Here is a 26,984-nt window from a genome sequence, read left to right as displayed (position 1 = left end):
TCGTGTGAGAGCCAATAATTGCATCAGATCTAATTAATTACATGTTATTGTATCTCTGAATCTGTATTTCTTCATTTATGCTGGATGGAGGCACTTACATTTAAAACAAACAGCTGCTTTGGCTTGAAGGATGACTGTTTAATTCTCAGAGAGGGAACATACAAGTTATTTCACCCTCCTTGGTCTCATTCTTAGGAAAGAGAGAAAAATTGGGTTACATTTTTTCGGAATGTCTGACTTGGTAAATGAACTGGGACAGAGTGAATCCCTAACAAGTTTGGAGGCTCTGCTTGGCTTGGGTGAGTCAGCAAAAAGCAAGATCTTTAATTCCAAACTTCAGGGAGGGGCTTTCACTTCCCCTTTGGTCATGGGACTGATCCTGCTTCTGTTCTTCCTTCCACTTGTCCTGGCTGATTTTTAAAGGACAAAGCCGCCTTGAAACCCTGCTATTTCCAAAAATATCTTAAAGTAATTTCTTAAAACACTTGCCAGTTTACAGCTTTACATCTCGTTGGTTTTTTCCTGGTTGTAAAGAGGTTCAACTCTCCTACTGCTGGGTGACCTGCATGAGCCAAGAAAGCCAAGCAGGCAGGAGCAACCACCAAGCTCTCCCTGCTGCTGAGTGCCCTTCCTCTCCTGGCTGCCCTCCGTGTGCTGCTGCCTGCAGCATCTGCTGCACCAGGGAGGCTGTGGGATAACTGTCAGCACTGCCAGTGAAAAAAACACTTTTTTCCTGAATCTCAGACTTTCAAAGAGAGCTAACATCACTCAAAAACCTGCTTCAGTACAGGTAATTTAAGCTTGAATGTATCCTTTGAACTTCTCTGCATGTTTGTCTTCTGATAAAATGGCAGAAGCCTGCCATGTAGGCATTTGGTGTGATTAAAAGCTCGTTGGAGCAGTTTTGGCAGAGGGGGTTGGGGAATGCTGCTCAGGCAGCATTTGACATGCCATGCATGTTTTGCCAATGTCTTGTAGGTGATCAGGAGGACAGAGAGGTGATAAATACCATTTGCTTTCAGTTCAAGTATCTTTGCCCTTGAAGAAGCCCAGCCAAAAATCACCCCAGCTAGGGAAATGTGGATACAAAATCAAGTAGGAGATTTGATTTCATTTGTCAGATGGATTATTTTATCCCTTTCCCACTCAAAACAGGGAAATCTGCTTAATTATGTCCTTAAGAGCATAAAGCTGTGATAGCTCAGATACTTTTTGACAGCATATTACAGTGGACAGCCTTGCAGATTTCTGTACACAGAGGGACTGTAGACTCTAAAGAGATTTTTGGTAGCCACTATGGTATGGTTTTTCACCAGACAGTTTCTACTGTCCAGTTCAATTGACCTTCAGATGATTCAAGAGATTTCATTTCTTCCCTTAAAATACAAGCTGGTCAAGTCTCAGAGGTACAGACACAATAGGGATGAGCTATATTACTGAAGTTTTTTTTGGTCGCCCTTGGAATATGTTGTAATAGCTTTGTTACCATTTCAAAATACAGATATCCAAATTGGACCACCATTGTTCCCAAAGTCTCCACTGCTAAAAGAGGCAAAGGCAAAACCCTGTCTGAGCCTGCCACTGTCACTGGAGCAATGGATATGCAGTCAGAGAGGAAACGGGAGCTCAGCTGTGCCTTATGTTCTCAGTGTCCATCATCCATTCATCCATCACCACAACAGAAAGGCTTTGAACCTTGATAAATTTTGGGGATTAATTAATTTTGCATTTCAAACCCATGGAAGCTGGTTTGTAACCTTCATCATACAAAATTCAGTGTCCTCCCAGCTTCTGCAGCAGAAAAAAATAAAGAACATCAGAAAAACACCAGCCTGACTTAGCCTGGAACATGCTGGAGAGCCACATGGAAAATGAAAGGTCACATTTAAGGTAGAACTAGCAGCAGGTGTGGAAAGAAACACAAATTACTGTGGGCAGAAACTCAAGGAAGAGCATAATATTTTGCCCCATCTTGCTTTGCAGAATAACCATGGTGCTGCACAGGATATACACGAAGAGATGTGCTCCAAGAACCGCTGATCCACAGCCGAGTCCCGCTTTGGATACGGACACAGGGCTCCCAGCTCAGCCCATGGGACTCAGCCATGTGTATCTGAGCGTGGGGGTACCCTCAGGTGCACAGAGTTACAGCACACTTGACCTTTGGAGGGTTCCTCTCCTGTGCTCTGCTGGGCTGGACCTCACCATCTGCATCTCTTGGGTCAAGCCGCTCCCTCCGTTACTCGCTGACGTGCTCAGGTGCTGTCGCCAATGCTTCCTTAAATGCCACTGCCTCCACTTTCTCTGAACTTCCAGCTGAACCTAGGTAGGAAGGCCACAAAATACTTAGTTCAGCTAGTTTGTGTTGGAGCCCTGCACTGCAGAGAGCAGCGTAGCAGGAAAATGAGAGTGGGTTACCTTTGGCAAGGTTTGGGCTTATTTATTTAAACCCCAGTTTAAGGGGTTAAGGTAGGGAGTGTTTCTTGACACTTCTAGTGATACTGTTGTTGCAGCCACACAACTTTCTATTTAATTGCAGGTGAAACTGTTCACAGAATCTAGCTGGCCTTAGGAAGGGTTTGGTTTAGATTTTTCCAGAATTTTAATTTTAGATGCAAAAGCAGGACATTTTGGCACTCTAGGGTAAAAAAAAAATAAAAGCAGATTTTCTTTTCAAAACCATTTTTTCTGAACCCTGTTGACAGATCAGTCAGAGTATTTCAAAACCCTCCTTTATTTCAAAGTGACTTTTTCTTAGGCACTGGCTTGCTTTTTTTTCCCCTTCAAATTAGCTCTATATCTTCCAGGTTTGTATGTTTTTCCCCACCTCTACCAGCAGCAGCATTTCAGAGTGCAAGTTCTAGCCCAGTAGCCTGGGAATTGTCATGCAACTACAATGGAAACAATCCCTCTACCAGAAGCTTTACCTTATAAGAATCCTAATAAACTTGGACTGGGTATAGCTTTTGATAAATTCCCTCCTAAGGACTGAGCAAATAAAGCAGCCATGGATGGGGTGGAAGATAATGGTGTCATACGTCAGAACCATGGCTGTCAGCGTGACTGTGTGAGGGATGGTTCTCCCACCCTCAGTTCCCAGACACTAATAATGTTATCTGATTTATGAAAGGGTTGCAGTAGTTGAGAGGTGAAGTTTGCATCTGGCATACAATTACCTAGGCTTGCCTGTTCTAGGAGGAATTTCAAGAGTGATGTTAGGTAGCTGGGAAGAAAACCCTCAGACAAAACGTGTAATTCATTGGGGGATGTATCCCACTGATTAACGAGGCATGCTTCAGCAATAAAAAAGAATGTTATACACACGAAACTCACCTCACCATTAAGAAAACAATAAAGTACAGCCACAACAAAGCCCTAAAAGATAAAAGAACTGTGGTCACAAGATTGCAGTTTCAGCTTTTGAATGGGGATGAGGCATCTCAAGGGAAATCAGCTTGGCTTTGCCATTGAAAACTCAAGTCTGTTGCAGAGTTATATGTTCTACCTCTTTTTCTTATTTTAAAGAAATAATAGCTTGTCAAATATTACCTGGAATGATCCAAGAGCCAATTCAAAAAATAGCTGAATTTCCATTGTGCCACTGCTTGCATCCTCAGGGAAAAAAGCGAAGATGATATAGTGAACCCCAAAGAGGGGGATGAGGAGGAGTGTTGACTTTGCAAGTCTCCTGAGAATGAAAACAGAGGGAAAAGCTGGTGTAGAAGGAGCAAGAAATGCTCAGGTGGCCTTGAATGTCTTATAAGGGATGTGAGGGACATACTTGTATTGGTTGAAATCACTGCTCCGTTTTTCAGGGGAGCTGAGTTTCCTCATCAGGATTCTTAAAATGTTGACAAAGAGAATGAAATTAATCTGAAAAAACAAAAAAACCAAACAAAAACAAAGTAAGAATACAAAAGCAACCCACCAAAGAACAAACACATTATCCACTTAGGTAACTGGCAGGTATCAGCAGAGTCACTTTGGGGGGTTTGGATTGAGCAGAAAGAATAGAGGTGTTGGGGCTGGCCTGCCTGAGTCCATGTTCCCATCCCAGTCTCTGTTCATGCTTCTCCAGCCTGCTTGGCCACCCTTGGCTTGGATGCTGGCTGCTTTCTCTGCTGGTTTGCTGCAGTTTAATTATGGAGATGGTCAGGGCTTGTTATCCAGGCAAATCGCCAAAGGGCAGGGAAACCAGGAGCATCGGTTTGGTCCCACCTGGCTGTGGGGTTCTGACAGCCTCTGCACATCCACTTTGGATGCCAGCAAAGGGGCAGCACTGGAGCTATCACTATCACTTGCTAACTGGGACTACGAGTGCTCTTTGTTCCCTGCTAAAAACATTCCGTGTGGTTTGGGATCACGAGGCAGAGTAGTTCAAAGTGGGGAGCGGCGAGAGTCGACACTGGAGTTCTTCCTTTTGCATTTTCCCCCTCTCGAAGGGTGGATATCAGATAAAAAAGCTGATCTGCTCAGTTTGGGTGCAGATGAGGCAATAGCTGTTTCTGCTCGTTGGACCCTCAGGCAAAGAGTGGGAGTTGCAGGGGAGGTAGAGCCGCCTGAGCGTGTCTGTCTGTCTGTCCCGTGGGGAGCAGCCTCGGGCTGATCTGCCCTTGGCTTGCACAGCCTGCAGAGCTGTACCCCTTCTGCAGCACCCTGCTCGGTGGCTGGCCCTTAGCCCTTCCCTGAGCCGGCAAACACACCATTGCAGAAGTGCATCCTCTTCATGGTGGGTCCAGCGTGCTGGGGGCATGGCAGCCGCGCTCGGGGGTGTGGGTCTCCCTAAAAACCGGGTCTGCTGGAGATGGGACAAACACAGCAAGTCCCTGAGCGCTTTAAAGTTACCAGATGGAAAGGGAGCAGCTGTGGCCGCCGAGAGAGTCTGGAGAGGGCTGGAAGTTTGGGGAAGCTGTGGAGGGAGGGGGAAAGGAGTCGAGCTGGGGGGAGCTAGAGGTGGGGAGCATGAAGGAAGGAAATACTTCAGGGGTGGTGGGAAGCAAAGGAGGTTCAGGTCTGGGTATTCTGGGATTTTTAACCCATTAGGCCAGGGAAGAGCCGTGTAGGTTGAGTAGAGCTTTTCACTGATAAAACCACGGGGGAAGGACGAGCGTTGGGATTCCTGCCCGGAGGAATTGCCCGCAGGCAGCGCAGGAATGAGCGAGAGCCTGGGAGCACAAAGGTGTTTATCGGTGCTGATTTTCTGCCCTTTCAGCTGCTGAAGGCTGTGAGGAATACAGAGATTAGATCTGGGTTTTTGAGATATGTCTGTTTGTTTGGTTACGGGCTTGAGTAAAGCCTCTTTTGAGGAAAACATGCAGTCATGCATGCGGCTTCTGCCCTCAGTAGCTAAACAAGGCAGGATCAGCATTCTGAGGACACTTGGAAGGCGATAGCGGGTGGGGGCCGCCAAAAGATAAACCAGGATTGTGCTTTTTGTCTTGCCTGGGTCTCCATGGCTTTTATATATAGCTGAGTGGCTCCTAGCATGAGGGTTGTTTCATAAAGAAAAATAGATGCCATGACCTCGGTAAGTTAATCCCAAATCACTTGTGAGGTCTGCTGCTTGTCCTGTGGGGATGCAGGGTTGCTCACTGGTCAATAGGAGCAGAACTTTAACCCACCATCTCTGCTGCCTGGGTTTCTGAGAAGTGTGCAAGTGTTGCAGTTTGTGTTTTGCAAACAAAATGGTTCTTACTGGAAACATGAAAACCTCAACCAGCCCTTGGGGTTTCGCTTGGAGTGTCAGTAGGTTACTTGAGAAAACCCAGTTTCTGGGCTAGGGTTTCAGACAGGTCATTGCAGCATGGTCTGACCCAGAGCATCTTCATCGGGCAGAACTATCCCAAGCAGCAGCTCCAGCCCCCTGGTACCTAAGGCTCTGAAGGAGAGTACCAGCAAATGCTCAAAACACAGGTGCTGAGTATTATAGACAGCAAACTGCTCTTGACATCACTACTGCCTTGCACTGGGCAGGCTCACTCTGAGTTTCAATGCCTGTGCCTTAATTCACTGAGCAGTGCCTCAGTGCTGTCCACTAATATGTGGTGCGTGCAGCCTGTGAACTGTTTTCATTCCTGAAAACAAAAGCCAGTGGTCATGTAAGGCAAGTTGGTTTTGGCTTTGCTGAGAGAGGCATTGACCAGCAGACACAAAAGTAATTGTACTGAAATGTACAGCCACTCATTTCTCCTCCGGAGCTTTCCTTGAAACAGTCCAAAACAAGCTTCCACAAAACAGTCAAGTTCATGTGAAATCAACAGGATGTGGAAACCTGATCTTCTTCAGGCACTTGCTTCTTGGGAGCACATTCTAGCTTTTCTTGTGAATTTAGCTTTGGGGCATTAGTTACTAAGTCCTGCTGAGCAGAAGTTACTTAAGCAGTAACTCATGGGTCACACCAGTTCAGACACATGCCTAAGATCAGTTCATTAACACACTTCTAAAGCATGTTGAGTAGATGAGCTGTGACTTCACAGTATTTGAAAATACAGTTTGAATCTGCTTGTCCCAGAAAAGACTTACAAATATAGACACAACTATGGGGCCTCTAATGATCCACCAGGTATTGGCATCAGTGTTAATGTCCCAACACCTGTGAAAATAGAAGGTGCAGTCAGTTATCAAAACACTGGTATCTTTTCAAACAGGTTTAGTCTGTTTTGCACCTTAAATAGGCCCCTATTCTCTTTTCTACAGAACTAATTTCCTGTTCTCACTGAGTGGTACAAAGTGTCTGACAGAAAACTGCCCACCTGCATGGGACGGGAACAAGTCCTTCTCTTAAAGTACAAACACTCTTCAAAATATTGAAAGGGAAAGAGAAAGAAACAAAGTTTCACTGTTCAGAAAGTTAAATACAGATACTGAAAACATGTGGTCTGAATTCATACCTGAATTCATACCTGGCTACCTCCTACCCTTGAAAATGCTCAAATGGAATTGGAAGCTCTTTCTCATGTTGCTTAGCTGTACCTCTACTCACACCCACTCTAAGATCCAGGCTCCCAACACAGCAGGGTGTTGATTCATCTACTTGCTCCCAGCAATTAGAAATGAGCAAGACCCCATGGAACAGCCTGCACAGGGGCTGCATGCTCCCCTGGCATGCCAGCTTCCCCCACTCCACACCACTTACCCAATATTTTCATGGAGCTGCCGAGCAGTTGCCCAGGCAGCCACAAACACCGCTGGGGCACCTGCAATTGGAAAAAGCAGTTAGTGCTTCACAAGTCCATGCCAAAGGCAGAAAAACCCAGTTGTCCTCACTGAAGGGAAAACCAGTACCCCATCCAAGGGCGATGAACCACAAGAGGAACTTCCTTTCCGAGAAGAAGGAAATCACCAGGAGAGTGTGGAGGTACAGTCCTTCCACGAGGAGCCAGCTGTAGTTAGACATGATGCAATACTGAAAGAAGACCATGGTGAGCTTACAGCCAGCCTGAGGAAAGAGAAGATAATTAGCTCCTGCCTGGGTTTGTTCCTACCTTCTAGAAGAGAGAGTGAGCTGTAAATTAATCTTGGCAAATAGAGATTTTATAGCAATTAGGGGACTAAATGGGTGTCCTCGAGACAGGGGTTCACATGACAAGAAAGCAGAGCTGGCACTCCTAAATGCATTAATCAACTGCCTCACTAGAAGAACTGAATGTGTCATGGACACTTGGATTCAGGTTACTGTCTCAGGGGAATTTCACTATTACTATCTTCCTAGTACCAGTAACACAAATATCACCTTAGAGAAGGATATGAATGTATTGTCAATCCTTTTTTTTTTCCCAAGAAAAGCAGTTGATAAAGACAAATTAAAATGTTCTCAAAATGTTATTTTTCTGCAACAAATATCCAGCAAAACCAGTGGGATAAAATAAAACAAAACAAGCCTATTTTTGTTCCTCTCCCTAATTCTTATCTTTTAGTTTAAACCATTGACCATCATCTACAGTGTTGCTCACCCCTCCTCACACCCAAATTTTCAAAACAGTTTGCTGCCAACAAGAAGAAAAAGGCAAAAGCATTTCAAAATTTGGGAGGTCCCAGACTGAGTGCAAGCCATATCTTACTATGAGGCCTCACACTGCAGTGTAAATCAGCAATATTTAACGTGTTCTCAGAGAAGGGACAGAGCATACCTCTCTTCTCCCATAACCCCCCATGATGAACATAAAGCTGGGATGGAGATTTCCTTCCCTGTACACTAAATCCTACTAGGATCCTGCTGGGAAATTGAGGGGTGGAGCAAGCTGGTGAGCAGAGGGTTACCGTGTATGCCCCACAGTAATTTGTGTCCTCAGAGGAAAACAAGACTGCATCCTTGATGAAGTTGGATGAAGCTCTCAAAATGAATGATGTGAAGAGATGCATGTGGATGTAGTTCCTTGTGCAGCGAAGCCTTCTGCAAAAACAGAGAGATCCAGTGAAGTGACATTCCTCACAAACATAAGGAACCAGTGGCTGTAAACAACAGGTTTCAATCCTTAGTAGTGATAAACTGACAAATGAAGAATAGTGTTGTTCTGTCTGTGAAAGGAAGACTAATGCATTTCTCAAGAGGGATATCCTAGAGAAGACCTTAAAAAGCTACAGTCATATCTTCTCTACTCAGGTACTAAAACAAGCTGAATGGTGCCAGGAAAATTGTGATTTCATGCCAATATGCTTGTTCTAGCATCTCTGCCTCCCTCCTTTCTGTAGCAACATGAACCCAAGGTGTTTATTCACACCTGGATGAATTTATTTATTCTGCCAGCACAGTGCACTTGTGCCTGCAGTGTTTTCTGTATTAAATCTTCACATAGTCTGTGTCCAGAGGCTGTGCAGCCTGAATATAAATTTGCAAAGTAGTTGGGTTTCCTTAGCCCAGAGGTGCCGCCCTGACATTTACTGTAAGGGAAATTATTTCACTGAATAAGCAGCACAGTACAAATTCCAGGTTACAGGGATGAGTAAGATAAGCTGCATGTCAGATTGCTAATAGAAACCTGAAACACTTTACCACAAGTCAGTGCAGTGGCACTTAGAACAAAGTTTTAGCCACGGCCTCAAGTGGGGAAAAGAGCAGCAGGGAGAAAGACACTCTGCCCAAGAGACACTGAAATCATGGGAAGACCTCATCAGGGAGTTGGTGCAAATGCCATTTGCAACATGCATCCAGCTATGATTTGGAAAGAAAAGGAGAGCACAATATAATGAGCAGTGCTGACATTTTCTGGGAGACCAGGTTCAGAGATAAATTTTGTACTGATTTCTGTAAAGGTTTTCAGATATACTTCAATTTTTAGCTTGTCCAGAAAGTAAATAGAAGGATTTCTGTCAGCTGAGATGACCAGAAGTCCTGACCAAACACAAACCAGAGATGGTTCTCCTCACCTAAAGGAGGCCAGGACCACCAAAGCTATCATCAACGTCACAAGGGAGGTGCAGTATCCGATGGTGTACATGGTCTTCAGGGTCATGAAATAGGAACGCTGCAGGGAAACATATAATGACATCTTTACCTTGCCTGCCTGGTAGAGATCAGCCCATACCAAATGAAGGATCCCTCCTCCTATTTAATGAATAAATTTTCTTGTAAAATCAGCTACTGAAATTTCACCCTGAGCAACCACTTCAAATCATTTGCAGGAAGTATTCATGCTGAAAACCACCAATAGCAATAACCCCACCTGGGTTAAATCACAACATCAATCAGTCTCTCCTAAAAGTGTTTCTCCCCAGGGCCCCAGAGCAGCAGATCTGTGGTCATGGGCACTCAGACTCACTCTGGCCTCGTTGGTGGTGTCGTTGACATTGTAGCCACAAGCAATGTCAGGTCTCGGGTACGGCTCTGACCAGCCCTCACTCGTACAGTTTCGGTACACAAAACCTGTGTGGTAACAATAAAAAACACAGAATGGGGTATGACCATTTCCAGTTTTATCTTTGCTGTCCTCAGGGTTCAGTCACCATGTAGGGTTGCTTCAAGATCCAGGAGAGCGTGTTGCCCCAGGCAGTGCACTCTGCATAGCTGGAGGCAAAATGCAGCTGAGCTGATTCTGTTGATACTTGCCCAGTGTACTTGTGTGGGTCATAATATTGTTTGCCCACTCAGGGATGACTGTGATGGATGTGTTTTTATTAATTGCAACATAAATAATACTGCTCGGTACATCTGGTGTTTCTTGGCCACTATTCCAAGATCAGCAAACACATGACATTTTCAGCCACAGATTCAAGCTCCATGCAAACCTGATACTCTGCTGAATGCTTCCACCTCCTTACTGTGGTTTGTCATGCTCCAAATAGAACACAAAACTGTAGATGGTCACAGATTTTCAGTAAGATTTAAATGAATACTAAAAGTATTTTCCCACACTGGGCATTATTTTACACAGTTGATTTCCTTGCTTACTTGCAAATTAAAGGTTAGGAAGAATTTCCCCTCTTAAGCTCAACTTCTGGAAAGCTGAGTACTGGAGTCCAACTGTGTCCCTTGGGGCTGTCTTCAGAGAAAAATAGACATTTGCAGAATTCAGCTCATTTTTCGTACTAGTATCCACGAAGGGCAGTTTGTCTGACCCTTTTTTGCTGGGATGTCTGACTTTTAGACTCCTAATGCTGAGTGAGATGAATGCCCAGCAAGTTGCACATGGCTGAATAGGATAGTTTTGAACTTGTCCACATTAATATTTGGCTCTAAAGTGAAAGTAGGAAGTCCTGCCCAACACCACTTACAATGTCACTGGAAGAAAGTGGCCCTAGCAGGCATGTTTGTTACATGCTGAAGAGAAACTTTTACAAAGAAGTAAAACAACTTCCCACTGTCCTAATCTCATTGATCTGCCTGGTAAGAATCATACTTCAGAAACATGGAGTGAAATCCTGGCTTTGTTGCAGTGAAGGCAATGCTAGCAGGCATTTAAAGGGGACGTGAAACCAGCAGTCCTTCTTAGTACAAGCCTTGCCAGAGGGCACCATGAAAGTCCATTTTTTTCCCACACATTTAGCCATGAGGACTTTAGGGTGTCTGGCTCTTGCAAAACACCCCTGCAGTGCTGAGGAAACTGAGGGAGATGCATATCCAGCAGTGTTTGGCAATGGGTAATCTTCTTTGGAGTCCTGCTGGAATTGTCAGGACAGAGTCAGGGCTCCTGCTACTGAGCTAATGCTGGTGACCTGACAGCATGTCTGCACTTGATTTGAACTCACCTCTGTAAACCTGCAAGGCACAGCAAACAGGCTTAGAACCCTAAGTGGAAAGAGCTCTGGGTGTGTCCTTATCAGACTATTATTCTGATGCTGTTTTGAACATCTTGTTCCAGCTTAGCGTCTTTGAAAGGGCCAGGCTTGCTTTATAAGCCAGGTTTTCTGTGTTTTGCTGCAGTGCAGCAACAACAGGAAAAGAAGCAGCTCTCCCAAAATGTTCTCCCCAGCCTGTCTTGGCACCCAGCAAGGGGGTGGCATGGTGGGAGATTCTCTACTTCAGCATCAGCTATTAAGACACACTTACTAAACTTGGAACAAAGCACTGTGCTTGTAAACATGCCTGTGACTGTTTTGTGCTCAAGGCTGTCAAAGCAGATCAGACAAGAGGAGGTGAAGTTCTGTGTGGGTGTGCACATGCTATTGCACAAGAAATTGTGCCAGACACATCGTATGGATGGGCACAAGGAAAATTTTTACAATGCCCCTGAGTTATAGGTGACACACATACTGGGGAAACTGCAGCATGCCCCACTCAGAGCAGACTGGGTATCTGCAGTCTGTCTAAAAATTTGGCTTGGTGTTTACTGGTACTTTGGAATTGCCTAGGCAAGAAAGAATGCTGGCTAAAGTGACGACTGTGGAACTGGGGCTATCTGATGTGGCCTTTGCCTCTGAATCCTCACTATTGTCACACCTTCCTTCATTCCTTGTCTAAGACAGAATGCTCAGTTCTGTTACCTGGTTCCAGATAATTTGTTTCTTTGGTCTACTATGCAGAAAAGGACCAGACAGTCTGGGCTGCAAATCCAAGTCTAGAAGTGAGCACAGAGACCAGGGTTTGGGCAGAGCTCAGAGGCATCCACATGGCTTAACATATGGGCCTTTGGCATTTGTGGCTGCCCATCTGCTTTGTGAGTGGTGAGGAGAGAAAACCCTAGCTTTTCTTTTGAAGCAAGAAGATCTTTGTTTTTCTTTTTCAAATTTGTTTCAAACAGGGCAAAGACAGTTGCAGTAAATAAACTCTGGAGTCACAAGCCAACCACAGTATAAAACCAAAGAAGAAGGTGGCCATGAGAATGAGGTTAAACTATTGCTGACTTTGACCCAAAATGCCAGATGCAGAGACTGAAATAAGATGCTAATGATGATGGACCAGGTCTTGGGGTTCTGTTTTGAACACTGTCACTCTGATTACTGTTTATCAGCTTCTCGATAAAGAGGGCAACTAAAGTTTAAGCTGACTATCTCCAAGATAAGGGAGTGAACATCTGAGATGTAATTATGACCTTTGGATGTACAAATTCCTGCTTTCTTCCCCGGTGAGAGGCCAGAGGCAGGGAGCAGTTCCCTCTAGTGGCTGGACCAGCAGGGATTTCAGTTCCTGCGTTTGAGGGCCGGGATCACTGTGCTGAAGTGGCTGCCAGACGGATGGTTTCCTCAGCGATCTAAGCCTTTGTGTAGTTTATCCTTTGGCTTTAAACTAGCTTAAAGGGCTCAAAGGGCAGATAATGTTCGTGTGTACAGAAAGTAGCAAGGTTTTTATTTTAATCTGAGTGGCTCATGTCTGATTTCATTTAAAAAGCACTAAGTGCTTCTCCTTTGAGTTATGTAATCTTTATTAGACAATCTAATACTTTGTCTCCTGTTCCTCCCTTCATAAAATGAATCTGTCTGCTTTTCTGTAAGTACTGGACCTCATTAATCTGTGTCCTACAACTGAAGAATGCAAAACCCTCTTCTCATTTGAATCATTAACTCCCTAAAGAGAAACATAAACACATTTCTTAGGCATTACTGAAAAGCAGAAATGAACAGAAAGCAGGCTTACTTAATAGCTCATGATTACTGTAGTCTACTGGGAATAAATTCAACTTCATTTCTAGCTTAGATATCCCAGAAAAAAAGGACAAAAAACATTGCTTGAGCTCACCTCTGTTTGAGTGAATTGTTTGGTGAGCCATGAAACCTGAATTTCCATGAGATTATGCCACTTGTATGGATCCTGTCACAGGCAAGAGAGAAATCCCCAGAGCAGATTTCCTCTTAATGAAAGCAAAAAGGGGATATTTTCTGCCTGCCTAGCTGGATGTTTTGCCAAAACTCATGTGAACCTAATACTGTGTGAAGTTTTGTCCTCATCAAGCTCCTCTGGGACCAGCCACTGGCTCTAGGAGTTATTAAAAGGGAAAGACAGAAATACACAGAAGTTGAGTGGAGAAAACCCTTTTCCTTAAGAAACCGTGCTAAAAACTTGATTTTCAGGATATCATTCAATTCCTGCACTTTTTTCCATCGGGCTAGAAAACACAAACACTTAAAAGATCTAGCTACTTTAATTCCAGGCTTTTTCATGTTCACTTTAGAGGGGGAAACAGACCTGCTAAGTAACTATTGTTCTTCAGAAGAAGGAGGGAAAAATATTCATTTCAAGTTCAGACCTGAGCGTGGCATCTTTGTAAAGAAATAAAAAATAAAGTGTTTAATAAATAAGTGTTTAATATAAAATATCTAGGTGAGAAAACATCATTTTAGCATTACCTTTTTTCCCAGTCAGCATCTGAAAGAATTCAGGGCAGTGAGCATTGACAGTCTGTCCCACAGTGGATGAAGGCCAGCAGCTCATGTTGTCCCACATTCCAGCACATCTGCCTGGGGGGGCAACAAGGGAATACCATAGAGCATCTCCCAGTGACATAACACCATGAAACTTCTTCCAGCAATGAAACACTGGGGGACATCTCCAAGCAGCACAACACCATCCAACATCTCCCATGGACCAAGGCAGCTACAGGAACAAAGATGCTCAGTGCTCTGAAAAGCAAGCTGGATGAGACAGAGCAAGTCCTGCTGAGACCTGGATAGGACAGAGCAGGTCCTGATTGCTTCAAACCAGCCCCAGCAAGCTCCCAGACTTGTCCCAGTCTTGTCATTGATCCCATTAGTCTCTAGTAGATACACAAAGCATAATTAGAGTAATTCTGAACTTCACATCAGGCCTTTTGCTACCTGTTTGCTGGTAATTACTGAATGGCCCTGGAAAGATGAAGGAAATCAGATGGGAATTTTTTAACTTATTTTCAGTCTTTCTAAAGCTTTCACTTTGAATAATTATAATGTATTCCTTACATAATATTTTTGTAAATATGAAAAAATGCAACTAGATGACCCTGCTCGAGCGGGGAGGTTTGACCAGATGATCCATTGGTGCCTTCCAGCCTCACCCATTCAGTGATTCTCTGACTAGGAGTTTAAAATGCTTCAGGATGATACTTAAACCACAGATCACTTAAATCACAGACTATTCTGAGTTGCAAGGGACCCACAAAGAGAGCACAACTCTTAAGTGAATGGCCCATTTGGGGATCACATGCACAACCTAGACATTATTAGCACTATGCTCTAAGCAGCTGAGCTAATCTCATCATACTGGGGAAAGGATAGAGAGAAACAGCATCAATTTCTTCCTTTTATTAACATAAACACTCCTCTCTTTCACTATGTTCTCAGGCTGCAGTGAAGTGAACAATGCCATCAGACCACTCACTGAGCTTGGCTGCCCAGACTCACCCCATTTCAGTTAGGTGCAAGGGCTGCTTATTTTAAGGATGGGCTTGTCATGGTCCCCTCTCACAGTCAGGGAGGGAGGGAGACTTTTCCAGCTGCACCCTCAGCTTCACTGCATTGCCTTCTGGCAGGGCTGGTAGAGATGCATCAGGGAGCTAATCTGGTGGCCAATGGAGCAGAGTATGATGGTGATCTCTTAGACATCTTGCTTAGGTGCTGGATGCTGGCATGGATTAATTTTGGCCTGAGGTGCACAGTGTTAGGGGAGAAGACCTACATTTGATCTCTTTGTACCAAAGAGAAACTGCAATCCTACCATTTCTTATTTTGCTCGTCTCCAGGTACAGGCTGAAATCATTCAGATTCATCCCCTTTTGCCTCCACTCCCTGTCAATGGTTTTAGCACAGCCTTCTTTGAGGTTTCTGCAACAAAACAGGGGAAAAAAAGGCCACTGGGGCATGTCAGGACTACCCTGTGCTGCTGTATCCCGACGTGTGCCGTCTGCCCTGCATGCTCCCTGAAAGCCGAGGGGAGGAAGTGCTGACCAAGCACTCCCCTCAAACACTTCATGCTTTATTAAGGCCAACCTCCACTAGCCTGACAAAAATATTTACATTTCTGGAAATGTATTGATTTCCTTCTGTGCGACAGTCCTACTCCTTGAAAATACAGAGCTGCTCACAGCCAGGGCAGCACCTCAGCCCTGGTGTCCTCCCTGTGCCAATGTTTATAAGTCTTGGAAAGGATTTACTTCAAAGCAAAAGTTTAAAGGCAAGCAAAGCTTCACCTTGGGTGATATTTTTGACTTAACATGCTGCATTGTTTGGTTTATCTAACTGTCATGCCAACACCACAGGCATAAAACCCCAAAATCAGACCCAATGCACAGAAAAACCTGGCAAAATTATGATGTTGGGTGGTTTCCATACAGGAAGAGAAAACAAAAACCAGCCGAGCTACTCCTCCTGTAGGTGGGCTTCTTGCCACTCCTCATGGATAAACGCTGGATTCTCCCACCCCCAGCTAGATAAAGAGCCTCAGGGTGGAGACAAAGCACATCAATATCTCCCTCACAGAGTCCTGTGCTCTTTGGGATCTCCCTCAAGCAGCACTCAGAGCATTCTCCCGGCAGCAACACACCATGGTGTCACCATGATCAGGGGTTCCAGGTCTCCAGTAGCTTCCCTGCCCTGCTCCTTGCTCCCAAGAGAACTTCCTTGTCTTCACTCATGCACTAAAAAGAGATAACTGTGAATTGGGTTATGTTAATATTACACTGCTCCCTTTCCCAAGCTAATGTTATCACAAGGGCAGAGTCCCTTTTCCCTTTTATGGCTGGAGGATAAGAAACACTCACTGCTCAGGTACTTGGTGCCTGATTCCCCAGCAATGAATTCCTTTGTTTGTGCCATCTTCACAGAGATGTGAGCACTGCAGCAGAGATGGGATGGTGGGAGCTTGTCTCCCACTTTGTCCTTTTTCCTGCCTGTGCCAGTCAAAGCTTCTGGGGCAGGTGAAGGTGCCCCACAGCCTGCAAAGCCACCTTTATTCCTCCCTGCATGACCCACCAAGGGTATGCACTGAATTCCTCAGCTTTGTTTCTCTCTTCTTCAAACTGAAATCCTTGTATGAGATTTTCTCCACACAGACTTCAGGCATGCAGATACCTTTAAGGCTGGAGGTATTTTCAGGTGTGTTATTTCCCAGGATAGAAGCATTACTCCCTAATTTACCAAGGTAAAAAACCTCTCTTAGAGTTTGGTAGAATTTTAGGTAGAATTACCCCATTAAAAATTCCAATAACAAAAGGCCTTGGGTGAATTTTAAGGTATGGATCCAATTGAAAATTGGATTAAGTCTCCACTGAGAAGCTACTATTTGACTGAGATAAAGCAAGACCATCTGTAAAATCGTACAGCCTGCTAATGCTAGTGCAGGTCCACACTGGCGCAGTCCTGTGGAGTTTTACTTGTCTGCATCTGCTGTGGGGCTCTAGTGCCAAGGAAACACAGAGTTGAACATTAGAGCCATATCACAGGATCAAAGCAGAAAAAAAATAGGCTGACAAACCAACCTGCTCTGCACTGAAGGAAACAAACTATACTGATTTATTCATATCATCAAACTTCTTACATGCAATGAGGCAGACCTGCCTTGTGGAGTACCTGGAAGCCTGCCATAAGGTATCCTGTCACTGCCATGTGGCTGTACTGCCCTGAAGCTCACAGCCATCAGTCTGCAAGGGACAGGCATAAAACAGTACCAGAGAAAAATGCAAGGAATCCTAAGAAACCAGACAATAGATCTTCCCTCTGAGATCTGTCCGTGCGCCAGGTCATAGTGAGACTGTTCTGTGTCTCCAACACTCTCTGTTGGAGAGGAAGGCTTTGAAACACCTTAACTAACTCTAGCTCCATGTGGTAGCCTATCTGTGGCCAGGACAGCCTGCACACAGCACATCTATGGGAGCTCCTTCCCTTCTCATGCTGGTAAGAACCTTGCCCATGTTACAGTGGACAAAAGTCACCCAGAATCAGTTCAGTCTGCGGGATTCTGTGAGTGACACAACCCCATCCTCAGTGGTGATGGCTGGTCACACACTAAAAATAGTCCCATGTGTTGTCTACACCCAGTGTTCTCTCTGAGATGCTGACCCAGCAGCTGCCTGGGGGAAATAGCACACAGTTCACAGGCAAGGTTTAATAATCTCTTGCACATGACCCCAGTTGCTCAGCTGTGAAAGCAAAGCTGTCTACATGATGAGGACTCAGTACCACAACTTTCCCAGGCTATAAAGCTCCTTTGTATGATGATAAATCCTTGCTGAAATTCAAGAACTCTGTTAGGTGACAGGAACTTGGAACAAGGAGGAAGCAATGAGGACCTTCAAGCCACGTGATTGAAATGTTGGCTGCTGGTCTTCATTGATTTTTAAGATAAATATAATTAAGTAAATTTGCAGTTGCCAGGGTGACTTTTTAAGTTATCCTTTTCCAAGAAGACATAAGTGCAATTTGCAAGATTTTGTTGCTGGTGTGTTCCCTAGTTGTGAGGATTGCAGTCAAGCAACTGGGTTAGAGGGTTCCCACAATTCTTCCTGTCATAGTAAGGTCAAAATCCCACTCTCAAAGCCTCGTAACAGATCTTACCTGTTTTTCTGCTCTTAAAGGAGAGATGTATTCCCTATGGGAAGGGATGCCAGGGTATCTGAGTTTGAGTACATGTGAGAGCAGCTTTTATCATGTGCATTTGTTCAGCCTTTACCTGAGCTCAGGAGCAGATCATTTTCAGTTGTTCTGTTCCTTGCCTCCAGGGAAAGAGTCTCCACACACTTTTCTTCCTCCCTTTTCAGGACACTCAGAAGGTCACAGACAGGTGGAATAGCTTTGATCTGCAAATTTTAAAAGCAGCGGAATCACTTTTCCTCTTAAAACTTATAAAATCTCCACAGAATCTATTCTTTTTATGCTCATATTCCCCATGTAAATTTATCACTTGATTGTGAGCAATATTTCCTTGAAATACAGACAATTTTCCCAGTTAAATCTGCATTTTTGTAGCAGCAGCAGGCAAACACAGACTGAGTTTATGTCTTCTCCCTTTTGCTGACATTACTGACATTGAGAAAAATGTGTTTTGCTGCTAAATTAAGTACATGAACAGGATGCTCTTCCAAAAGACTGCAGAAACATCCAGGACACTGCTGGAGTCTCCTAGAGTAACAGAGAATTAATCACTCACCCATGGCTGTGTTAAACCATACACCTGGCAGGTCATTTTCCTGGGCACAAGTGATCCAAATATGCCTGCTGGTTGCAGACCACCCAAGCCTGTTTCCCTGCTACCATCTGGTAGCTGCAGGAGCCACCTGAAAGCAGAATCTCACCCAGATTTTCATGAGAACCTAGATGGCAATTTGTCCTAAAGGTCATTTTCATATCTTCCCAGCCTCCTTTCACATAAAACCATGTGGAAATGTTAATGTTCACTCAATCCTGATGTAGCAATTAAATGTGTGTTTATGTTTTATGCAGCTGGACCAAAATCAGTGAAAAAAACAAACAGCTACAGACCATTAAAAGGACAAATATTGAAAATCATCACAAGATTATTTGCAGGACAAGGTCTTAACAGTTAGTTTGTTCAGAAAAAAAGTATTTTTACCCTTTTCAGGGTAAAAGTTCTTTTTACCAGTGTCTATTCTTTTTGACGCAAGAAATCTGAATATAAGTGGATTCCCATTATAATGAATTAGATAATTTCTGTCTAATGGATAAACCAAAAATCTCTATAAATTCTCATTATGGAATTTTTATGTACATATACATAAATGCATACATATGTACATGTATAATGAAGAGATTAGAAGCCAGTCATCAGGCTCTATTAGTTGAAAATTATCAGATAGACTTTGTTTATGTTCTTTGTTCAAGAAAGTTAACCCTGCAGCATCACATTACTGCTCAACCTAATAAATCTTGTAGTATTGCTGATCACTTTCAGATTAGATTTGGGAGAAAGAACAATCCCTGAAAACCTTGTAATGAGAACTATTACTTTTCTACAATTAAATTTTAGCTACCAGACATTAGAGACAATATTCCCACTATATTGGCTGGAAATTTTTTGAGTATTGTATTTCTGAACAAAGTTTGATCTTTTCAGCAGTGTTATCATACCTCATCTAATTGGTCTGGTGTGTAAACTTGTGTTTAATTTCAGTATCCTCCTCCCTTGTCTTTGTGTGTCATGAAATAAATGAACTAGAAATCACCTGGTTTTGCACAATGTCATAAATTGTCTGGAATCACACATGCAAAGACTTTATATGAAAGAAACTCTCTTCTGATGCCAGGATTTGAATGCTGAGCATTTGAAGTAGCCAATATAACCAGTCTGGGTTGTTAAAATGATACTGAACATATGCAAAAATAAATGCAAGGAAACATGTTAACAATGATCTCAAGAACAGGGGAATACTCCATCTTAAAAAAGCCTTTACGTTGTGTGGGCACTATTTTCCTTTAAGAAATGTGGGTCCTAAGAAAGTTTTTGTTTTAGAAAGATTTAAATTCTGTGTTATTTCTTTATGGCTAGCGTGAGGCCACACACTTTTAGCACTCACAGTTGTGAAGAACATTCTGGTGATCCAATACAGCATTACTTTCTTACACTAAATGTGTTGTTCAAGCAGGAGTACAGCATAGGCAGTGCCTTAAAATTACTTTCTTACACTAAATGTGTTGTTCAAGCAGGAGTACAGCATAGGCAGTGCCTTAAAAAGTGATGTCCTCCTTATTCTTCTAATCAGCTGGATACCCCTTCATGGGAATAGATGTGCAACTAACAGGATTTTAAGCCCAGGGAAAGCAGAGAGCTTCCAGGTGTGGGTTTAAAGACCTTGTTTTCCACCAAGCCTGTCCCTGAGCCAGTCTGTGCCAACACAGGCATCCAAGGGAGCAGGCTGGGTGTGCGCGCTCGGATGTTTGCGGAGCGATGCGAAAGCCGCTTCCCATGGCGCGGCCGGATAACCCCACTCTGCCAGCAGCTGTGCTCAGTCTCACTCTTGTTTACCATCCACAAGTGGGAGCAAACAGCCTGCCCCCGCTGCTTGAGAGTGAGGAGGAAAAGGGGCTCCTCTACGTGCCGTTTCTATGTCTCTTCCTAAACAGTTCCCTGAAACAGTTGTGATCTCCTTGACACTTCACCAGCCACTAAATTAACTCTATCCCAACTGAAACCAGGACAGAGAGAAAGACATCCTCATATTTTGTTTAAAGACAAGATACCAATCCCATTCCAAACAGAGATAACTGTGATTAACAGATCTCCAGAACAGGCAAAATTCTGCAATATTGACAGCAACAGCCAACACAGTTTTTAAAGTGTGAAATGAGTGGATCTAAACATTATCCAGAATTCACAGCCACTTCATTTTAAAATAAGTGGATTTGGTATAATAAGCATTTAAGGATTTAAGGAGCAAAAGATGCCTGGCAAAATCAAAACAGGTATTTTGAAAGATTAGAAGAACCAATAGAAATAGGTGCCCTTGGGGACACCCTGAGCAATGACATGTGTTTACAGAGTCCTTTAGGTAGTACTAAGAACAAGAAACCAAAATTACAACAAAACCATCACAGTCACGATTTTTATTGCAGAAGATGATCAAAAGGCAAAAGGTTTGAAGATTGCATCCACTCTGCAATTAAAATGTCTAGGTGGAGCTCAGGTTTTCTCACAGTTGGAGCCAAATTCCCTACTGGGACAAATAAATTGATTTTTCCATTTGTTGTAATGAGACAGTGATTTGATCCTTTCCTAACTTCTCACACCCAAACCAGACATATTTCACCCTTTGTTTTATATGCATTCAAAATCTGAATAACCTGAGCAGCACCTGGAGATCACAGCCCAGGTTCCACTCTCCTTTCTGACTGATCCCAGCACCTGGAGCTCAGCAGTGACAATCTGCCACACAAATCTCAGTAAAGTGACAAAGCCAGAAAAAAAGAGACAAACTTTGTGGTATAAACATTGCTTCACATTCCTTTAATCTGAGTCCAGGGAGGCACTGCTAGATGTGGGCATTGCCCCTTAAGGGATTGATTGCTGGTATAAATCAGTAAAGCTTCTCTGAATGGAGTTAAATCTTTTCTCCTTCAACACAATACCTGCTGTGTTTGTCAAAGTGTGCTAGTAACACTTCTGTCTTTATAAAGGTGAGGAAACTGAGGCGTCCAGCATCTAGTCATCTGGCCAGTGTCAGTTAGTGCAGGAAGCAGCAGAAGTAAGAAGAAAATTTAAAAATCCCAGGTTCTACACAAATCTCTTTAAACAGAGACACCACAACTTCATGGAATAGAGGTGCTCAGCATTACTCAGATAACATGTGATTCCATGCAAACGGGAATAAATAGATCTGAGCACCTACCGGGACAGCTGAAATCCAGAAGATCGCCCAGATGGTCCACATAGTCAATCACAGTCTATTTTCTTCATGCCTCATGCATCAGAGGTCAGTAGGCTGTTTGTATGCTCTCCAGCGTGGCTCCTAGCTCTTTTCACTTCATCCTTTTCCCTCCTTGCCTTTTTCCCTTCCCAGCTTTGACCATCCTTAGCCAATGTTTCTCTCCAGCTGCTGAGCTCTAGAGAGCATCAGCAGTGACAGGACCCCCTCCTCCCATCCACCCTGCAACTCTCCTCCTCCTCTGCAGAAGCGCCCTGTCCCAAGAATTACAGCACCTCTCTTGAGCATGTTCCGACTGCTGTCTGCCTCCCTTCCTGGCTATTATTCACTGTTATCGATGGGTGTCGCTGGGCAATGATCGTTCCTCATGCTCCCACGATAAGGGACCAAGCAGGACTCCCTTGTAAGTTGTCAGCCCCACAAGGCAGGGGCAAACAATCAAGGGGAAGTACAGTCCTGGAATAAGTGCTCTGCTGAGAAACTGAGTTGGAGGAATGTGCTTCAGGCTGCCTGCACTGCTTCTGCTCTCGGTAGCTCTGCACATGCTTCCCACAGGGAGCACACGTCCCTGAGAGGCAGAAACCAGAAAGCTGGCAGAGTCTGCTGCAGGTGAGCCAGCTGCCTGCATGTCCCACCAAGCCCAGCTGAGCGCAGCTGCCAGAGCCCAAGACAACTTCTAGTCTGGATAAACAGGGTATCTGCTCTTCCCTTCCAGAGAGGACTCCAAATACTCCCCAGATTTCATCCTCTTATCCAGCATCTGAAGAAACAGCCAGTCTGCATTTCATCCAAATGCTATAGGTTGCAAGGTGTCATTGCATTTGGATCCCGCTGGTACCTTGTTGCTGGGATGTAGATTTCAGACATCCTGGGTTTCTCAAAGATAGTTCCTTGGCAAGTCCCCTCACCTGTCAGCAGAGCACTCTTTGTTGTTCCTGGTTTTGTTTCTGTGGCAAAACTATTGTAAAGGGGCTGTGTGCTTAGCTGGGTGTGAGCTCCCAGCTGCCAAGGCAGGCGCTCCAAACCCTTGCTGGTCACATTCACTTCTAGCACAGTACCGAATACAGCTTCAAAAGAGAGCCAAAGTTTGCACTGTGTACCAGTGCTCCTTCTCAAAGCATGACAGTCTTCAGCTTGTCTCAAAATATCTTTTACCACATATTCCAATTTGCCATCACCAGACAGGTCAAATTTAATGAAGAGCTGCCCAGAACACAGATGTGCTTCAGGTTTACCAGTAAAGTCAATAGCTAGGAAAAATATATGGCTAATCGCCTGTGCGCTGAAAATCCTGCCATTGGATTAAACAAGTTGTCTGCTGAGCAGCACAATGGAGGAATTTGGGTTGCCTAGCAAGTGCTGCCTTTTCCATGCCCATCCTGACTCCAGCTCATGTGCTCATGAAGATCACTGAGTTGCAATGCTCCCTCTTGCCCTGCACACCACCCTCATCCCTCCTCACAGTCCCAGAGCAGCAGTCAGGCAAGCGGCAGCATTTGCTTAACCCCACACTGGCTCTGTCTCACTCATCCACCACGCTCACGCAGCATCCTTTCCCCCTCAAATGGCAAATGCTTCAGTCCTTCCCCCAGTCCACACTAAACTTGTAGCGATTTTCATTTCTCGAAAGACATCTGCTTCCCCACAGAGTTTGGCTGAAAATATCAAAGGGTTAAACAAACTGTTGAAAGGGGGTCTGGGAGGCAGACAGACAATGGTTGCTGTATAGTCTGAAGAAACCACACTGACAATGCTGCATCATCTCGGTGGGGCGCCAAGTCCTTCTCTCTCTTCCTTTGGCTGAAGGAATATTTTATTACTCCATTCATTTTGCAGCATCTTCCCCTGAAAGCCAGCACTCTTTCTTGCATTTGTGTAATTGAGAGAGCTTTGCTTCTGAATGTACTTTGGAGTGTGGCACTTTTTCCAAAATAGGCCCAGGAGTCTGGAGAGTCAATGTTGGATTTAAACACCAACAGTGTGAATTAATATTTTGTGATCCTCCCACTTTATTCACACGCAGGCTGAGTGTTTGAAAGAAGATGGATGCAAAATAAAATCTGGGAGATTCTCACCTGTGCAAACCATTGCTTGACTCACAGCAAATGTCAGCCCAGTGGGACAGACAGGGAGAGCTGGGAAACCTAACAGCAGCAGCAGTCTACAAACAATTATTACCAAGATTTCACAGATCCCCAAATGAGATGTTTGTTTAATTCAGCAATAGCTGTGTGCGTTTGCTTTTATACCTACTATGTATACCCCTCATAAATTTGTCACAGCTGGAATTTCTTTCAAGTCTGATATCTGAACCAGGAAAGAAACATCTGAATTTGTTCACATCATTTCAAAAGACTTTTCACTTTAACTTTAGGAGTAAATAAAAGAAATTGCTTTGTACTATTCTGATTGTAGGATTGTTTACTTATCAAACACTTACCAACTTCGATTGTAAATATTTATTTATTAATACTCAAAAATTCCATTAGTGCTTGAAACAACTAAATTTTCTCCTCCCTTTGCTAAATAATTAAATTGTTTGCAATGACTTTACTACAGCTTGACAATCAGGCCACACACTTTTCATCTGACATTTGGAATACAGAGACAAAACTGATGCAAGAATCACCTATTTAAACCCTGGTTAATATTCTTTATTTATATCAGCCTTCCCAAGGAAATCTGAAGGTTTGCTGACTGATAACCCACTCTTTTCACCTACCTTTCCCACTCCTTTGCTGCTTCCCAGGAAACTTTACAGAGTGCTTCTCCAGAGGTGCATCATGTTTTGACCCTCTGATGTGGAAGCAGGCATGGTTTTTGGTTTGCACTCAGCTATCACTGTCCAAACAGACTGATGTACCTGTGAATTAGAAAAACTGAAAGTGAACAATTTTATTCTTAGAATATGAAAGGAAAAAACTCATTATGGGAACAATTCTGGCTTTCTATATTAAGCCTATATTTAAGACATCAGGTCAAGGGTATAGGAATAGTTTTTTCTAACCATAAGCAATTACATCTTACTAAATATGGGAACTGTGTTCTGGGATCTGAATTTTATGATCTGAAGCTTTTCTTGCTTACGTTTTTATCCAAAATGAATGCACTACTTTTGGACACATTTTACTCCTGTGTTAGAAAAACTGAAAATAAATTCTTTTGTTCTTAATCCAGATCACCTGTCTGAAAGGGAAAAGGAAAAAAAATAAGGAAGAAAACTTTGCTTTCTTTGCTTTCCCTTCTCCCCTGTACCCATTTAGGAAAAAAACCCTCATAATTTATGGGCAGTATAAAAAATACACTGAAGGTTTCCAGGAGTACTTTCCAAGGGATGGCTCTTTAGTGCTGAAAGCAAGAACATAAAACTGGGGAAAGGTGAGGGGAGGGAAAGAGAAAAAGAGGGTGGTATTGTTTTTGTTTCCGTTTTTGCTTTAATAATATTGTAATAAACCTTTCAGAATCTGTTTTAAACCAAGTAAGAACAATTTAGGTGTTATTAGATGAGAGCTTTTAAAGGGAAAGAAGCGCCTCTGCTCTGTCTGAGGCCACAATGGGAATAGTGAAAACGTCGCTCACTGGAGACAAGAAAAAGAAAAAAAAAAGGGGGGGAGGTGTTTTTTACTCTTTTTTTGTACTTTTCGCCGTCAGAGGAGCCGGAGTGCCGCTGTTGCAATCCTGCCCAGCCCAACCGCGAGTGGTGCGGCCCAACGCGGCTGCCCCGTTGCCGAGCGACCGCCGCGGGGCCGCCGTGAGGGCAGGGCCGGGCCGGGCCGGGCCGGGACGCGGGGCTCCGGGTGGGCTGGCAGGGAAAACCAGGCTGTGCCGGGGCTCCAGGAGGGCTGGCCGGGACAGCCGGGTTGTGCCGGGTCTCCGGGTGGGCTGGCAGGGAAAACCAGGCTGTGCCGGGGCTCAGGGAGGGCTGGCAGGGAAAACCGGGCTGTGCCGGGGCTCAGGGAGGGCTGGCAGGGACAGCCGGGCTGTGCCGGATCTCTCTCGGGCTGAAGGCTGTGGCAGCGGCAGTACGGGCTGTGCACAGGGATGCATTTTCCAGCCTCTCGCAGCTGGAATGGGCGTCCTTCGGTGTGGTGAGGTGTGCGAGGAGCTCCGAGACGCGAGAAGAGATTAGAAAGCCCAAGCGCTGACAAGGAGAAGGGCGATAACCTGGCCTGAGGGCGTTTGGGGTGAGTTTTGCCATGGGCTCCCAGGATTTCACAGCTCTGTTCACACACACAGTCTCGAAAGACGCAGCTGCCGTGGAAAATTTAAGAACATCAGGTATTCCGTCATTCCAAGACCTTAAGGATTTGTCTTGTATTAGCCCTTTGAGCAACACGCAGTGTGTTATTGAAGCTGGTGAGCCATGATGGCACCGTCACTGTAAATTACTGAAAAGGAGATACCAGGAATCCTTTGAGGAGACTTATGTCTGCCTACACCTTTTCCAACCTTGCATTCCTGATGAGGAATGGTGACCAGGAGAAGGAGGGTGGCAGTGGTGTAAATTAAAGTTGAAGAACACAAGTGGAAAAACTGTAAGCTTTATCCTTGTGTTTAGAAATTTTTTTGCAGTGTTTTTTGTCTGAGTTTGGTCTTGCTACATCAAAAGGAATTTACTCTTGTGCACAATAATGCAGCTCCTCTTGCAGGTTTTCTGTTGTGAGTGGAAAATTTGTGCTTGGTGTTATTGAGTGGAAAATATTATGAAGGCCAGGGTCCTAGCAGCACATTATTTTAAGCTTCTTGCTTATTTATTATTTAATACTGTACAAAATCATAAATCAAAACAGCACTTTATGAGCTTGAAGCACCTCTCAAGTTGTGCCTGAAAGATCTAAAGCAGACTGGAAAATCGGACAAATACCAGAGATGAGACCATAAAACGTAATGGGGGAGGTGGAGTAATGATTCCACTTCGAAACTGTTGAGTGCTGCCTGCTTGAGGGCTGAAAATCCCAGCACAGCTTTTGAATTCAGTATTTGTTCCAAAACTATTATGTCTTTGTGTCCATGCAATTCTCCAGTTCATACAAGAGCCAAGGGCTCTGTGTGCTCTATTTATGAAGATAATTTCTGGTGGATGTTTCATGCCTGGTGTCTTTATTATGTAAAATTTGCACTTGTCATTAGAGAGGTTTATATTCTGATAACTCTGCATACTTAACACAGGATCTGTAATGCCTGTGGCTTTCTGTGTTTACAGTTATCTTCCCTGAACAAATGACCCAGATGATACTATCCAAACGAAATATTCAAATGCCAGATTTC

The 26,984-nt window shown here is 44.1% G+C and overlaps 1 protein-coding gene across 1 annotated transcript; it reads right to left on the bottom strand.

Annotated features, from left to right (window-relative positions):
* Nucleotides 1-2,128: 2,128 nt before the first annotated feature.
* On the bottom strand, nt 2,129-21,805 carry SCTR (secretin receptor). Its single transcript, XM_030952365.1, has 13 exons — nt 21,681-21,805; nt 18,011-18,137; nt 13,720-13,830; nt 9,759-9,862; nt 9,367-9,464; nt 8,260-8,392; nt 7,285-7,438; nt 7,136-7,196; nt 6,523-6,592; nt 3,782-3,873; nt 3,550-3,688; nt 3,334-3,375; nt 2,129-2,322 (listed from the first exon to the last, which is right to left on the bottom strand). The coding sequence occupies exons 1-13, from the start codon at nt 21,720-21,722 to the stop codon at nt 2,146-2,148; spliced, it is 1,350 nt and encodes a 449-aa protein (XP_030808225.1). The 5' UTR covers nt 21,723-21,805; the 3' UTR covers nt 2,129-2,145.
* Between the last annotated feature and the right edge of the window lie 5,179 nt (nt 21,806-26,984).

The sequence above is a fragment of the Camarhynchus parvulus genome, chromosome 7 (assembly GCF_901933205.1).
Source record: "Camarhynchus parvulus chromosome 7, STF_HiC, whole genome shotgun sequence".
Classification (NCBI taxonomy): Eukaryota; Metazoa; Chordata; class Aves; order Passeriformes; family Thraupidae; genus Camarhynchus; species Camarhynchus parvulus.
Note: the sequence above shows the minus strand (reverse complement) of the source record. Positions and strands in the feature narration are given on the sequence as shown.